At 41.9% G+C, this 18,027-nt stretch overlaps 1 protein-coding gene across 5 annotated transcripts in view; it reads left to right on the top strand.

Annotated features, from left to right (window-relative positions):
- The window catches only part of LOC143896537 (adenosine receptor A1), a 167,285-nt gene extending 149,275 nt beyond the window's left edge, over window positions 1-18,010 (top strand). For all 5 annotated transcript variants that reach the window (XM_077404468.1, XM_077404467.1, XM_077404466.1 and 2 more), the window contains 2 exons: window positions 3,048-3,276; window positions 8,739-18,010. In XM_077404468.1, the coding sequence (XP_077260594.1) occupies window positions 3,048-3,276; window positions 8,739-9,393 (884 nt within the window). In that variant the 3' untranslated portion in view covers window positions 9,394-18,010. The remainder of the gene's footprint in view (window positions 1-3,047; window positions 3,277-8,738) is intronic.
- The last annotated feature ends 17 nt before the right edge of the window (window positions 18,011-18,027 follow it).

Raw genomic sequence — 18,027 nt, forward strand, 5'->3', positions numbered from 1 at the left:
GCGCGGCGCGAAAGCGACTACTACTGCGGGGCTTAATTCGTCGATACCCACGATACCCGAAGACAGAGCATCAGATCTCTCGATTCTGCCTGCTGCCGCGGTCTCTTCTCTGCCGACTCTCTCCCGCGGGTTTTTCGTCTACCCACCCGCGCGATATTTCATCCTATTAACCGAGATGGGGGGTGGGGGGTGGGGGGGGGTGGCGGAAGGCAGTTGACTTTCTTCGCCTTCCCGAAGCGCGGGCGGTGCAATTTGTCGCGTAATCATTTTTATCGCAGTGTAATATCCTCGCCAAAGGCGCGAACACGTTTGCGGCCGTACAGAGTCGTTGACGTGTTGGTGCCACTAATACGTTTCGCGCTTCCCCGAAAGCGACAAGTCCGAGGTCGCCCTTGATAAAAATGTCGCCTCAGCTTTGCAGCGAGAGAGTGTCGTCTATGGATATAACGTCGCGATGTAATTTACTTTATCTGCTGGAGCATATTTTCAGATATTTTTAACGCTTAAGCTTTAAATAGCTTTAGAATTATTAATTCCTCGGGGATTCTGCACGTGTATGTTTATGGTCAGTCATTGACCAGCTTTGCAGTAGAACCAATACGAATATTAAATAAATGATTGATTAAAGTTTTATATTGCAAGTATATATAAGTAAACTGATATAATATGCTACAATTATATACGATATGCTTTAACGTAAAACGTCAGTGCCCCAAGTATACGTCCAGTGCGAGATGGCGATAAGACGTCGGGGAAAAAAGTTGAAATTATACGTGCAGAGGCTGCAACTTACAACGCGCCGGTTTGTCCGTAATTTATAGGTGTGTAAGTCGTGAGATGCTCGGTACTTATAACAATGTACATGGTTTTTTTTTTCTAAAATGTAATTTGAATACTTGATAACCCAGTGCGTCGTTTTCACGTCGGCGCGAGGCATTAGCCCATTGTGCGCGGTATCTATTTACATAAGGAAACCATAGTAAATGAAAAATTATCTTTTAAGGGTGAGTGAAGTCAGACAACAACAACCCGCGAGCACGAGTAAAGTGCAGCTACGAGGAAATGTATAATTATAATAATTATTTCTCGCGCGTACGCGCGCTGCATGCATATTGCGTGCAGCGACGAGGCGATTGACTAATGGAAACTTCGTTCGTTCCCTATGTTCGCTGTTCAACATCGGCCTTTTCCTTCGAGGACGGCTCGTTAAACCCTGACGTGAAAGCCCGGTGCTCTAGCGTGCACACTTGGTGAAAAAAAAATCTTATTACGCATTTTATTACTCATAGAGCGGCGCGGTGCGACCGAGCGTAACGGCATACGCGTTCGTTCTCTCTCTCTCTCTCTCTCTCTCTCTCTCTCTCTCTCTCTCTCTCTCTCTCTCTCTCTCTCTCTCTCTCTCGTGGAAAAGCGCGCAATCTTATTATAGCGTTATACTCCCCTAAGGACGTGACGACGTACGGATATTATTTCCTTTTCTCCGTGTCTTCGTCGGGTATTGATCTCGGGGAAATCCCCGAGAATCGAGGGAATATATCGCGTCGTGAGAGGGGCAATGTGAGGTAATGCGGATATTACGCCCCTTTCTTTCTGTGACTTTCTACAATTTGGTATTTCGCTTACGCCAGACTCTACGTATGAACTTATGAAACGCTATAATCGTTGACTCGCAATAACAGCTGCGACAGCGGCACCGTGGCCTTATCCTCGCCTTTTTTTGTCGCCGTCGTCGTCCTCCTCGTCGTTGTCGTCGTTGTCGTCATCATCGTCGTCGTTGCCGCCGTCTGAGTAAAGTTTTACAACCGGCGTGACTGTTCGTTTCGGCCGACATCGTTTTGCAATTACTATGGCTTTTACGATTTGCCCGAGCAGAAGCTACGACCTCCGATATTATGCCCCTATGCCCCTGTGGGCGTGCGTTGATTAAATGTTGGAGATTGGCCGGCCGCGCGTTCTCTCCGAGTTTTCCCTTCGGCGCGGCCGCGGCGGCGAAAAATCAAGCGTTCTCTCCGCACTGCTTTAGCTGAGCGCGAAGCTGCACAAAGGTTCAAGATGATAGTCTGATGCGTAATATAATAGCTTGGCACAAGAATACTCGGTCGAAGGCTGGCACTTCTGCCAACGGAAGAGGAAAAGTGCGGGACGTCTTAGACGCTTTTGGCAGTACAGGCGAAATCCTGGCGTCGTGCGCGATAGATCGGTACGTGTCCAACACGGTTATCCCGCGAATTTATATCACTGTCTGAAAATCCCACTCCAAATAGCGTATACGCCGCGGCGAAGCGCGCGCGATCGATCGGAAAAGATGAAGTGTATAACCCACTGGATTACATTTTGGATGGTAAATTGTAACGACACTGAATCGTGACAAAACGATCGGCTTATGTATCAGCGGATATAGAAATAGAGGGAAAAAAACAAAAGAATGAATTTCTAATTTACACGTATTTAGCACGATTCACTGCCCGGCTACCTTCCACCCACCTCTCGATAATATCTGGTTAAAATTGAAATTACAGCTAATATTGTATGTATTGCGAATGCGAACACATTTTTTTCACAGATGTTAAAAAATATTGTTTTATTATATTCTGATTATACTGTCATTAAATTTTTGTGAAATGAAATTGAAAGGTGAAATTGTCACCTGTCATGTCGCGATGAAATCCACTTATCTAACAAGAAATTAATCGAAATAAAAGTTGTCTGAACCGTTCATGCGAAAAGTTTTAAGAGATTATGAATTTCGTGTGAGGAAAGCGGCTATAAACTCGCGTCTATCGATTTCGACAAGTTTTCGAGAACTGAGCTTACTCCGCTTGGAAAATAAACGATTCGTGTATTAATTTAGATATCGTTTCGAGCAATTTTGTAATTTTCACGCGATATGGGAGCATTACTCGAGAGTTACATCTGCCCTCACGATCGCGCCTACAATGCAATTCGAACGCAAAAAGTGCGGAACGTCGGCTCTCTCGAGCGTTTCCAGATCGCAGGAACTCGCAAGCTAATTACTTTAATGAGTTTCACGCTGGTTCTTTTTCCAGGAAACGCATTCCTCGTGAACGTGGCGCTGGCGGACCTGCTGGTGACTGGCCTGGTAATACCGGTCTCTGTGATCGTAATCCTAGCGGGTTACGATGGGACTCCTGCGGAGTCCCTGGGTGCCTGCCGATTCGAGTGGACCCTCGAGGCTCTCTGCTTCCTGGTGACCGTACTAACGTTGGCCACAATCGCCGCCGAAAATTACGCACGTCTGTGTCTGCCCCCCGAAAGGTACAGTGGAAATGGAGAGAGAAAGAGAGAGAGAGAGAGAGAGAGAGAGAGAGAGAGAGAGAGAGAGAGAGAGAGAGAGAGAGAGACCCGCGTAAAAGGGGTGTTTCCGCAATTTAACGCGTCGACTGCTACGTGACATCATGATCGCGTTTCATTCTCTTCCGTCTATTTTATCTCAGAGATCCTTTTGCAGTTCCGCGATATTCGAGCGTGGATATATATCACGCGAAATTGAGAAGTTCTCGGGAAGGACAACTTAACTGCAGTTAAGCTATTTTTTTATTCTTTTGCGTTTCTAATTGCTCTGTATTGTCAGTTTATATTCAACCAAAATATTTTTCATTGAGAATAGTCTTCGCAAGCTAGATATAAAATATATTTTTTGTGACATTAGCATTTCTGATAAAGACGAGAATAATAAAAATGAAAAAAATTTTGTACGCTTAAGGTAGGCGTCTCGCTACGTGCTAGTCATGTGACTGTTTGTAGGTTTTCACGTTCAGAAATATATTTCAGGCAATTTTTGCTAAGGGAAAAATAATTTTATGAATTATGGTGTAAAATTTCATACGTGCCAAAGTATGTTATTTTTTCCAAATTATGTGATTTTTCTCATTTGACTCCGTTTTGATCAGCTGATCATGCGAGTCGTCGAGAAAGGTTACAAGTGAGGTTACATCTCCTTTTCGATTGAATTTTGACAATTACTGAGAAAGGGTTTCAAAACGCATGACAGGGGTGTCAATTACTATTCAATTCGGCTAAGAAAGACGAGCCTCATAACCTGCAACTACAGTGATTAGCCAGCGGCTTGCCAAGTCTTCCCAACCTTACCTCGACTAAAGAATGTCTGCTCGATTACCGCATTTTCACTAAAATAAACTAAAAAATTAGCAGCGAAATCTCCGGTAAACTATATATTTTATGGTTGCATCGGATTCTTCGAAATCTAATGTACAAAAAGCAATGTTTTTTCTCACTTCATCTAATCGAAAAATGCGAAAAATATGTGATTGAAACCGTGATAGAGCCTTCTTTTTCTGGCCGTCTGTATGAAGTAATGCAAAATTTGTGATTTTCGAGATCGATTTTCTAGAGTAAATAGTCGGTAAGGAGCCACAGAAAAAATCGACTGCAAAGCTGATCATATAATTTGATATAAAATCCAAAATCGAAAACTTTATCTAATACATGCCCTGACGAGACGACTACCTTAATTCTAATTTCTAGATATTCTCAATTCATGTATGTTTTACAGTTTATATATCTTTTATTCTTTCTATATGTAAGCTGAAACTTATACATATACGAAAAATGATTAAAGTTTATCTAAAACTAAAAGTTCTCAGATAACGATTTTTATAATGTTGCATTTTTCAATATAAGTTATTTTTCTGAGTAATTTCTCAATTATGTAAAAAAAAAGAGAAACGAGAAGGACTTAATTATTTAAATTCTATAAATTTTCATTAATAAATTACATATATATAATTATAAAGTTATATATTGATGTGTATAATAATACGCACATGAAAAATTGCATTCATGATCTGATATAATTCATCTCGCAGTTGCTACTTAAAGATAGAGAAATTTTTATATTGCACGTCTGAATATTATCAGAATGTTTTTGTCCTAAAACAGTCAACAACATTACATACGACGCTCAGTATAATGACATCACGATTTTATGGGCGAGATGCGGAATATCGCTTTCATATAATGCGATGATTACCCAATATTTTATATATTTATGGCTTTTCCGGACAATACGATTACAGTGTTGTGGTGCGAAAACGCAATTCTAAAGTAATGACACACATTGTGTCTGGCTCGGTACTATTTATATGCAAAACTCCAACTTTCTATGCAAATTCATTTGCTGCGACATTTCCATTTGCGCATAGACACAGTTCCGGATTAAAATGTTTCCTAGTTAGCTTTCATGGCGCAGGCTGAACACGTAATAATGCAATTCGTCGTCCAATCAGCTAAACACATCACGTTAATCCATATTATTATCATTCGGGAGCTCTCTCGTACACCACAATTTATATATTATTTAAAGAGTGCAAAAATGCTTGCTCCCTCTGCTCGAAAGGCTCGATTAACGCGCAAATGCATACAAATCTACCCTGCGCGTTACCGATTACACCCGACAAATACGGCATTGCAAAAAAAAACGATGCATATAGGTAGGCCGGGAAACGGAAGATTGATCAGTTTATTGCGAAAATAGTAGAAAATGGTGCTGACCTTTCGTCTGACCGTCGAAATGGCGCGAATCCAACTCTGGACATGAACGGTGACCCGGTGGCCCGATCAATATTACAACCCTGTAACTGCCATCGCTGGAGGAGACGAGTCCCCGCTATTACCGTTATCGCGTCGTCTCATCCGGAATACTTCCTTTTTTTTTTTACTCTTCATCGGGAGACGTCGGCGGACCCGCTCGCGCCCGTGTGTCGACGGACGGCGGGTGAAAGGAGACGGCGAAACGCGTTGTCAGCGACGGAAAAGGGGGAAGACGGGGCGAGAGAGAGAGGCCCATCCGCCGTCGAATTAAGTGCCGGGGCTTCGGCGATCGAAAAGATATAGCACACGTGACCGTTGGCGTGATCAATAGCTGCTACATTCCTGCGATTGTCGGCGCTTTTTTGCCACCGCTCGCCACCGCGCGCGACTTCTTCTCCCCCTCCCCTCCCTCTCCCCCTCCCCCCGCGTGTCGCGTCGGGCAAGAGGACCCTTCAAAGCGTCGCCTTTAACCCGCTCCGCTTTGTTTACGAGGTGGCGTTTGTCGGATACTAATTGAGCAGTCCGTTTCCGGAACGACGCGACACACACGGGCACCGTTCACGTTCTTGCCCAGCGGCCGCTTTCCGTCACTTGCTCGGAGGGACGGACCGGCCGAACTGATGTTGCGCGGTGTAATCGTTAACAAAGTTTGTTATTTGTCCCGTAGGGTGGCATGAAAAATGGATCGAACCCCGGGGTACCTCGATTTGTCCGGACCGCCGCAAAAACTAACAAACTCTCGCTCGCGCAAAGGCCGGGCAAAAAGGGTTTCGTTTCCCTTTTGGTTTGGTAAAACGCGGGGGGACGGGGGTTTTTTAACGCGAATTTTATCGGCTGGCCCGCGGTTTTCGATAAACTAAATAAAGAACTTCACAGTGCGGACGCTTGCCGGTTAATCAAACCGAACTGTTTGATATATAATCCAAAACGGAAATAATATTAATCTCGTTTCGCCTCGCAGTGATACATTCGACGCACGTACGAAAATTTTTGTCGAGACTCGAGAAGCTTTTTTTGCCTCTTTCGATATGTCATGGATGCATCTTGAGAGACGTATTCAAGTCTGTTCGAGAGGTAAGAGAAGGAGGCACGGGGGAGAAAAGGAAGGAACAATCGATCTTATTCCGCGCGCTATCAGCGGCAATATGTGAAGATGGAGTTAAATCCATTTATGGTTAGCACGTAAACAAGCTTCCGAACTTCATCAAACTGGTGCCGACTACCGACTAACAATTTGCCTTAATAAACACTTGCATTATCCTGTGCAGCAGGAGATTGTCTCCATTTCCATGTAAATAATTCACTTCGATCAAAGGCGAGGCTATCTGGTTCTTGCAGGCGGGTCTTCATTTGGCGCGGTCGTAGTAACATAGATACCAAAACCTGTGCTTGTAAAGCTCTTTGGTCTCCGGTGGCCTTACCGCCGTCCGCGACAATAGTGGCCGAAAATTACGCCCGCTTGTGTTAACTGTTTGCCAGCCGAAAGATAAAGCGAGTGCACTGGCGATTCCGCGGCAATCGATACCCACCACGTTCCTGCAATGCCCCACGTATGCACATTCTTGTTCTGTGCCTCGTCTCGAGGACGTTTTTCTCGTAACAACTCTCTATCTCCGCTAACGATTATCGAGAAATTTATGTAACCATTCTCCGGGAAAACATATATATATATGTGCTTCCTTCTATTTCAAATCGTTTTTTGTTGCGACGATATTGCGGCGATTTTTTCGATAGTAATCACACCGTAACTCGTATAATAAATTTCGAAGAAAATATCAGCTCTATATTCTCCAATATCTAGCTTTGATATCTTCACCTGGCAAGTGTTTCTAAGGCAACACCCTAAAATACAATAATATAGGCAAGTCGGGTCATCGTTCGGGTCGGAGGTCGAAGTTCCGGTGGGGACAGTAAAAGAGAAGAAAATTATGACCCCGTGCCTGTTTACTCGCAAAAAGATGCTAGCCCGATGCATGGGAGAGATCGATAACTAGCCCTCATTGAGCCTTCTATTCACGTATTGTTACACTATTTGCAATATTTATCGTGTTATTACATCGATGCTTTTTCACGAGCACATGAATATTTCAGGCTAATGTCTCTTATTATAGGCAGATAACATCATTAGAGCCGAAGAGAAGAGATGGTAATGTTATAATATATGCCTGGATATGTCGTTATCGCGCTGGTGGCCTTTGCATGAAAATACCTCGCGATGGTTAACATCGTTGGGTGGATATGGGTAATGTAAACACAGTAAATGGGGTAGAAATCAAATTACTGTTATCAGTTTAAGCCATCGCGTATAATGGCGTATGGCGACCACTGCTTGAAATTTGGAGTTTGACGTTGAAGTGCTTCTACGGCGTTCTCTATCAGCGTCGACGATCGAGTTCGTAATTTCGCATTCCGAGGGACGTTCTCTTTAGCTCGAATTGCCGGAATTCGTAACCGATAGCAGACGATCTCGGGGGAGAAACGACGACGACAATAACGACGACAACGACGACGACGACGACGACGGCTGGCTTTTCATACGCACGCGGAAAGTTTCGCGACAATACGGCGTTACGGCAGAAGTATTTTAACCGGTCGCGTCAGAAGAATCACGGCGAACACGTGGACTCGAGGAAGTTTCCTCGCATTGTAAACGAGAAATCGTCAGCCAGCGCCGCTAACTCCGTAACTACCGACTCGTTTTTCAAGCCCCTCGTTAATCCGCAGACTAGTACGACCAACTCCGTAATTGCCGTCGCGCAGTGTATCACCGAGGGAAATATTTTCTTTAATTGAATACGCCGTATAAGAAAGCCGGGACTTAAACAAGCTCGTGATGCAATTAAGGGGGAAATATCCATCCGACGAGACAACGTATTATCTCCTGTGTTATCTCTATGAGAATTATTCCTAGGTGTATCCCAAAGTTGCAACAGCGAACCGGGCTTAATGATGCTTTAGCAGTCTATATTCACATTATTTTAAAACTCTTATCACGTTATCATCTTGGTTATATACAATTACTCAAAGCTACAGAGAAATTTGCGTACAATATAACACTTGTTAAAACATCTCTCGTTATGAAGAACTTTAGGGATACCTAATGCGCGTACACCCTTTTCCTAAGTTAATTCATTGATGTTTACAGCAACTTATTTCATATTTTCTAGATACGCCAGCTTGACGGCGGGTCATGTAACAGCTACGATCATCGTCCTCTGGCTAATCGCCGTGACTGTGGTGGCTCTGCAATCGTTCTTGGACATAGGTCCTGACTTTTGCCGCCGCAAGCTCAGCGGTATCGCGATGGAACAGGCGGTAGGGGCCGGCATATTCGTCGGACTGCCAGCTTTGACGACGATCTTCCTCTACGTGAAGCTGGTGATACGCGTACGACGGGCCACGCGGGGCTCGTACAAGCCGCCGGCCGCCTTCTCCTGGGACTACGAGCTCGCGAAAACAAATATGTGCAGCTGCGTGATGTTCGTCGTGTTCTGGTTGCCGTACGGCACGGCGGTCTGCGTGAATTCTTTTGTTCCAGTTAACGCGAGCGTGTTCTACAATCTGGCCTGGTTCGCCCTGTCCAAGTCCTGCTTCAACAATCTGCTCTACTGCGTCGCGGATCGCCACTTTCGCAGCGCTTACGTCAAGCTTTTTCACTACTGTTGCTGCAAGACCACGGTGAGCTTCTCGAGGAGGCCGCGCGAGGGTAGAAATTCGAGCGACGTGCGCCTCAGAGTGCACATCATTCACTCGTACGCGAGTCCGTCGTCTTGCCGTCCGGCTGTGGCCAGACCGAACGGACGTGACGTCTACGAGCTTTAGACGCGATGCGATGCGACGTACGTACAAGGTGCACAAAGCAGGAAGATGCCGTTGATAAAGATGTCCTCGCCGCATCTGCCCGGACGCGCTCATTACGCAATGAGCAGTCCGCTTTTGCGAGACCGCGGGTAATCGACGTACAAACGATGTCGCACCGGGGCTGCCTCCGGTATGGCCTTACAAGGAGTTTACTTATTTCTCTTGATTCTCACGGCTCGTCCTTCGATATTGGCTGAATTATTTTTGCATTGCGTAGTTTTTTTTTTCGTTTTTATAAGGATGCCAGGAACGAGACCTTTTGAGCAGACTATAGTGTTTTGACACAATTGAAAACGTATACATTATCACATAAATATAGTGTATTTACGTGTATACATTTTATATTATTTATTAACAGTTTATATAAAAACACTTTTATTTTCTATTGACATGTACCAATGACTCCTACGATATTATATCGTAAAAAGAAGCAATGAAGACCTAAGGAATTGGCACTAAAGATATATGTACGTTACATAACTATTGTCGTTATCTGTTTAACATTATCCGCATAGAAATTTTGCATCTCATTGGGCTTAATTTTAAAATATACTCAGTTGAAATTAGTAATGTATTGCCCAATGATTTTGACGCTGATACGAATGGTTGCCGTCCAGTGGAAATGTTCTCTAAATGATAACTATGGACTTGTATATTAGGATTTTGTCAGAGAGCTTATAAATGTCACACATATTTATGAATTGTGAAAGACACATTCTCCGATTATATTCGGGACTGAAGTCTTAATCGCAAGGATGTCGAAAATGTTTAGCAATCGTTTATACGGTAATAACGGGGCGACGTTTTTTCATTCCGGATGAAATTTTTCGACGCGAATATCCGATTATGAAATTCAGCAGGTTCCTGGTGTTACCATATGTCTCGTTTTTTTCCTTTTTTTTTTTTTTTAGATAGTACACTTTCTCATTTATCGCGCAACGTTCATTCTCGACGGGAGAGAAGCGGGAAGCTTGTTTCTCTCTTCGCGAGATCCCATCTTGTAACAAGGGATGGACGAGTGTCTTACTTGCGACAGCATTTTATCTGGCTGCAAGACGAGACGTGAAACGCGGGCGAGAGGGAAAATAAGGTTTTCCCAATCTCGATTAAATTTCTCGACGGAGCTTACTGGCATTTCGAGAGGGAGGGATGCCGGCCGCGAAGTTATATACGTGCTCGCTGGAGGGGAGTAATTTACGCTCGGTGCACTATAAGTTCGCTATGTGTGAGATTTAAGCTCGACGAACACACGCGAATAGCGTCGCGAGCACCATATCCCGAATTATGGGCTCCGCCGCGGTAAGTCGACCGGTAGATGAAAATGCCGTAACGTTTAAGGAGGCACTTGGCGGCGCTCTCATCATCCCCCAAAGTTAATAACATTCCGGTAACGAGGTGAAGTCAAGTGGATCAGATAAGGGCGATTCGATGATAAAGATGGCAATAATATCAGTTAAAACTTTCAGTACTCTGCTCGTCTATCGATCTTGACGTTCGGCGAGATTTAGCGGGATCACTCTTAAAAAGGCAAGAAAAGAGTCCCTCTCTAGCCATTTATTATGTAAATCGGGTACGGTCTCTTGCGGGGGAAGGTCCTTTTGATGGCGATCAAATAAGGATCAAAGTCAAGTACCGTAATGTATCGCTTTATTGGCGAAAATAAAATTTTAAGTATTAAGGGATATTAGATTCGGGGATAAATTTAACGGGATGTAAAATTTTCTCGCCGCAGAAAAATAGAATTAGATAAATATCGCGTTCCAATGCTATAACAGTTTACCTGCATACGCTCAAACATATATAAATTGCTTAACAGACGCCTTTTCTCGTCTTGTACTCAGATCGATTCGCTGGTTTGCTTTGAAAATCAAAAATCTCATAGCGCTGCCACCCCTTTCGATCTATTTAATTTTAAATCCTACATATCGCACAAAACGTGATTCTCGATCATTAATTACGTATGTTTCCCCTAAACATATCTGGTTGCAAATAATTGCTATTATCCACCGAAGTACTGAATGTCTCCCTGAGAAAACAAAAACATATAGCACACTAAATTACTGCCCCCCTCTGTCATCTCGACGTTGAAATAACTAAACTGCATCTACGCGTATTCGGATTGAACGAGGAGAGTATTAGAACTTTATGTCCGACATATTGACGGCGGACATCATATTGTCGGCGGAGAACGCGAACGATTTACGACGAAAGACCCGGGATTAACGCGAAAACACTCCCTGCGCGAGTTGGGCGACTCGATCGTCTCTCGGCTCTCTTTCCCCGTGTATTTCGTGTAAAATCGGTTGGCGAATATTGTCGTGCCAATTATTCTGGAAAACGACGCCATTCTTCACCCCGGCCGGGTAATTCGTTACGTGCCGCGCGGCGATAAGTTTGCTTTGCTGTGTCGCGTTTTCTCGGGACAGACACCGTTTTCAGGGATCGCGATTTATTTAGCAGCGTTTCATTGGACGACACTCGCACGCGAGTGACATCGGCATTCGCTCTATTCGCGAGAATGCGCTTGCTCCGTCCATACACGCCGCACAGCTGCGAGTATTATCAGGTTCGCGATGGTATATATACATTCCAGAAAGAGCTTCTTTTAGAAAATCCGTTCCAGCGTTCTTGAATGACGTGCTTAAATAATCGTCAACTTGCATTCTGAATTTCGCGCTTGAATATATTCTGATGTTCACGTATGCGCAATTTTATTCTGCAGCAGGGAGCAAAATTATTGCAAATCTAAATAGTAATACATGTTACGTGTGTGTTATTTCGTTGGAAAGCTAATCAATTTTTATTATTGAAATGATTAAGTTGACAATGTACACGGAATTGTTCTTTTATATTAAAATTATTGTTATTTCTTGTGTATAACTAAGTCAATATGAGAGAGTTATATTTATGGCAGTATGTTATTTTTTTATTTCTCGAGACAGAAATGATGTTTTATTTAATTCCGGGTTTTGTTATCTAAAATTGCGCAAAATTGTCGATAATATTTGATCAAATTCACGAGGCTGAAAATATTTATTACATCTTAAAATCTCGTTTGCAGATTACACAGCAGTAGCTTTTATTAAATGTTTTGTACATTCCACGATCGCGGCTTTTCGGTTATTGCTAATCGTGTATTCAAGCACATATCTAATCATGCTTTACATCTAGAGATTCCTTCTGTTATAATGTATCTTAATAATTAACAATAAAATGCGTATGACATTATCGCGCGCGTATTTGTGTAAAGTGGACGTGTTAAAACGTGTCAATATCGTTTTCCACTTATATTTCCATATCGTTGAATTCAACACTTAAACTGACACAAGCCAACGCGCGTAAAAAGAAAAAAAAACATGTAGGAAAACATGTATATCGTTTTTAATTATGTGACCTTCTCAAAATGCAATTTAGAGTATGTACTTAACTGCATTGGAGAACGTAATCGAGCATATAAATTACGGTCTCACCTCGCGTACGTAAGAGAATAGTGAAGTGATACTTATGTATATATGTATTAGCTAGAGAATCTAACACACAATTATATACTGATGCGTGTATTGAATTGATAACGCGCTGTTACATGATCGATGCTTCGACCTAGACATGTAATAGGGCCATATATTTGTGACTGACAAACAATAACGATGATCGCATTACGAGTATAAGCGTCAAATCTTTTTATTCGCATATCGGAGAGGAGAAGGTATAAAAATAGACGAAGGTGCCTCGCGTGACATAGAACAATGTTATTTCAAAATTTATGGACTTCGCGTGGACTTTAGGTTCAACGATATTTCTTCGATGAAGGATATTTCTCCGTTGCGACTGCTATAGTCCTACTCGGAGTGAGTTACTCCTTCTGTACGAGTCAACTTTTTTTATTGCAATAATCATTTTTATCGATCACTTCAAGAAACTTAAACGGATTATTAAAAAAAACTTTCGAAAATAGAATATCGTAATTGACAACGTTTTTTTTACCTGAGGAGTATGATCAAATTAGAGTTTTAAAGCAATATAGAGTTTTATATACGAGGTGATATCAATTTCTGAATTTATAAATAACAATACCAATAATTTTAATGTCCAAATTAACAAAAAAAATTTACGTCAAAATGTTTGTCACTTTTACTAATAAAAAGTAATTAATAATAGCAATTTTTATATGGTTCTACCGTGGTTGCTTTAAAAAACAATAAAGAGAGGTAGAAGTGAATTGAAATAGAATTTCTAAATAAGGGTGTAAAATTTTAGTGTATTAATATAGTTTTATATATTTAATCCGGTAGACGTACGTACGCGCAAATATGAAAAATTGATTTATGTATTTATTCTCAATGCGGACAATATTATTTTTTAATTCTGATGTATATGATAATCCAGTTAAAAACTTTGATGATCGAAGTAACGTCACAAAAATATTTTTTATATCAACACATCACACAGAGTTTTAAATCAAAAATGTAATATGTGTAGTACTATTATTTTTGTGACTGGGTAGGTATTTTGCATTGGCGGATCCAGATATAATTTTTATGAGAAGAGTGTAATTATGTATGTACACACGAAATGCGAACGTAATATTTTGCAAAATGGAAAAATGATGAGAGGGCTTGAAAAAAGTTTTAATAAGTTAAAAGATGAGCTTTATGCCGACAAAATCAAATCTTACATCGCATAAAATTCTGCTCTCTGGTTCCGCCGCTTGCGTTTCGAGGTTTATATTGACAAATATATATATATATATATATATATATATATATATATATAAGCTTGCATATATATTTACTGTATATAACTCCATCTTATAACTGTATTTAATTGATAATTACTGCAATGGCGTATCTCTCATGACTGTGTCTATAATGTCGTATTTTACGCGCCTTCTGTCAATCTGTGATCACACTTTTAGGTATGATTGTTCGGGTAGTATGGTACGAGTGTACATTATATCGTTCAAATTTTGCACACTATCCGATTTGGATCAGTGCTGTCTCGATTATCCAGGATAATGCTCCCGCGGTGTATCCTCGTGGGCGAAATTAAGCGTAGAAAGCAACATCTTGTCAAATACATGATGAAAACAGTTTGATATTCTAAGCGATGATAATCGCCTTACAAAGTGTGCTAAGTTTGACTAACGATCCTCGCGGACGTTGTGTGCAAAATTTGAAATTGAAATTTAAGCGTCTTTTACGACGAGAACTTTGATAAAACACCCGGCGAGTGGCCGCGCGCGTTGATCAAATATGCGAGAGGAGAGAAGTATTCGGCACGCGGGAGAGATTTTATCTAAAGTTCCGTCGCGCCGAAACCGGGTTTTCGGAAACGCGCGGGCAGCCGTGGCAGCAAGTGCCGCTGGTGATAATGCTTGAAGGAAATGGGACCAGGAATTTTACCTTCTCGTGACTACCTTTCTTCAACTAAGTATACTTTTGTATCGTCCGCTTCGTTCATTCCCTGCGGAACGTTCGGAATTAGAAGTGCATTCGGAGAGATTCGCGTATTACCACGTGGTCGCGAAACTTATTGCGTTCGATAGAGAATTCCCATCGGCGCGTATCCCGAACGAATTTGCAAGTTCGAGAGATATAGGGGAGAATAGTTAAATGAACTTGGCTTTGTCTGTTTCGCGTACTTACCTTAGCCGTTAACATGCAAGCAAGCATCTAAGTTAAATAAATGTCCTATCTATACTGGTGTATTGTATTTCCGAATGTACGTTGGTATGTCTTCCGTGTACGTACGTGTATACGGCGCGTGTGAGATGCGTAGTTATGCGTTTGCGAACACGTCTATTGATATGCATGAGAGAATATCGACGGTGAACGTCGAATACGTGGGTGCGATGTGAAGATCGACAGGCACTGCATGCTTTCGATATATACTCTCGTGCGATTACTATATCGCGATTATAGTTATCTTACAAAGTTTCCCAAATCAAAAGCAAATTTATTTTCACTTTAAGCGAGAGATGGAGATTTCTTTTTCATGCCGCATATTTTTGCGCTACGTCTCTGACGTGTTAAATACCGTAGCTTATGCAGTGTCCGTCCATGAAATAGATTTTTCTATGAAAGAGATACAATGTATTCTTAGTTACGACTATATAATTAATATTATTATATAATAATGATTTAATATATCAATTATACAACAATGATAAAATTCTTTTCGAGCGACGATTCTTTGTAAGCGTATATAACAGCGCACAATTTGTATTTAGAGAAACTCGTTGTTTTTATTGGTAAAAAGTGGACGATTGTTTCCGTTGAGAACAATAAATTTCATTTATCCGCGACTGAGAGAGCGCGATTAGTTTGCGATCGATGTAGTTACTCGCGCATAACTGTGATTTTATTCTCTGCATAACGGATGAGTCCTCCGATTAACAGCGAACGACATTCTGTCGTACACTTGCAACATCTGTTTGTATTTTTAATTATCGAAAAAACATTGTTTTATGATAAATACAATTGAGTTTTATATACCTCGAGTAATTGTGAGATACGCTTATCAATCTGATCTCTTTCCGTTTGTCGTTAACAATAATAAGGGCACAATCGACCAAATTTCAGCGCCGCGCCGGTAATTACAGCGCAGAATATCGCTGTAGAAACGCCCCCTGAATAAGGTGTATATGCTTTTTATGTCCTTGACTCATCGAATTAAAAAGCAGGTCAAACTTGTTCGTGTTCATTCGTATCTCATTTGCGTAACTGGGTAGTGCGTTAGACCGTAGCGGTAGATGTGGTAGATCATGTTAGACGACTAGCGGAGATAGATGTCTTAAATAATAGGGAAATGGAACACACATTCCCGACGTGCTCTCCTCGAGCGTAATCCTAGCGTGTAGACAGACAGTCGTGCGAGACGCGTGGACTGCGGACTGCAGTGTCGTCTCGCAACTTTTCCGACTGTCTCAAGACCTCACCCCGAAGGATGTGATTAATTCTAACGGGTTTCGTTCGAACTTGTCGGGGCGAATTCTCGTCATGGTGGGATGCGTGTCCCGACGGAGAGGCCTCATTCTAACAAATTTGTACCGAGCGTCGGAAATAATCATATATATCGATGTAAGTGGAGGCGATTATGGCGAGCGCGCCGTGTGATTAGGACCTGTACTGTAATCATCGGGACGCATTTCATTAATACTGACGTTTTTTCGTGCGAATTCGTTAGAACCAGTTATTGTCGGAACACGCACTCGCTATGATTATACCCTTGGGATATGATCGTGGTAGGTATACGTGTTTCGACAGCATCAGGCTCTAACGTGCGGGGCATCACTCAGAGTAATTCAAATGTATCGAAATCAGCTTCAGCGGCTGCATTAATATACAATAGGTTGATAGATGCATCGGGCGGATCGAGTGGACGATCAGGAGAACAAGGGATGTTATTAGACGATACAGTTTTTTCTCTTTGCTATATCAAGATATTGTTTCTATCGCGCTTTAGGTATCGATCAAGATTCAAATCTGTCTATACTTTTAACTTTACGTAAAAATTATTTATATCGAGAGGCACCTGTTGATTGAATTATCGACCGCTTTATTTTGTAAATTGTACAATCAAATTCTGTGGCTTATTTTAATGTATTTGATTGATTTTGACGTTCCTCTACGATTTCGTTGGAACGAACTTTCTGTGCGGGACACGCGAATCGCCGTGGCCCTTTGATTCGCTGCTTCAGACTTCGTTGCCTAAGCAATTGTAATCTGTTAATCTGCATACGTTCGCAAATAGCGATGTGATCACGTAGATTTACTACGTGAAGCAAATTGCAACATTATTTATGAGCATATCATCGAATATGCCATGCGGTCTCTCGATGCACAAATAAACGTGCTATTAATGATCGTTATATCGAAGTCATCGAGAAGCACTCTATTCGAAACTCTGAGGACCACGAACTCACAATAACGTTTGGACCTACGTAGATTATACGTTTTTTTTTTCAACGAGTAGTAGCTGTCGCGATCGAGGCGTACGAGTTACGGAAGGAAGGATGTCCTTGTACATCCGAGCCGCGTTTACACGCGTAAGAAAATTGCAATATTAATCCGTTGTAACGTAAAAAAAAACAAAAAAAAACGGGTTACCAAACCCATTTATCGGTGTCGTGTCGTGATAAGTGTCCATGCTGTCTCGTAACAAGACTTGCGAACATAATGGCAATTGTCTAACAAATTGATAATCAACTGTTCCGACTCGATTAATACGAGAGTAGCAAAAGTAGAAGTCAGGTCGATGTGTGTTGTGTTAACTAGCGTGTAGAGTAGCGTGAGGCTAGTTTGTAGAGCGAATACGTAGAGCAATCTGCGAAAACGTTAACACTATCCCTCTGGCCGTAGCAAAAAAAATCGTAAAATCGACGCAAACTGTACCACAACAAATGGACTATATAGATGTATTTATTTTGTACTGAATGTATTTCGCATTGATGTATATTTTTTCGCGAGGGTCGACGTAGCGCCGTAGCTACGTCGAGACGGCATTCTGATTTTGTGGACACGTTACCGCGGACTGTGTAAAATTTTATAATGTTGTAATAAAAGTGCGTTTTTCTCTCTTCCTCTTTCTTAACGT

Source organism: Temnothorax americanus, unplaced genomic scaffold (genome assembly GCF_048541705.1).
Source record: "Temnothorax americanus isolate GAGA-0224 unplaced genomic scaffold, ASM4854170v1 Scaffold19, whole genome shotgun sequence".
NCBI classification, from domain to species: domain Eukaryota; kingdom Metazoa; phylum Arthropoda; class Insecta; order Hymenoptera; family Formicidae; genus Temnothorax; species Temnothorax americanus.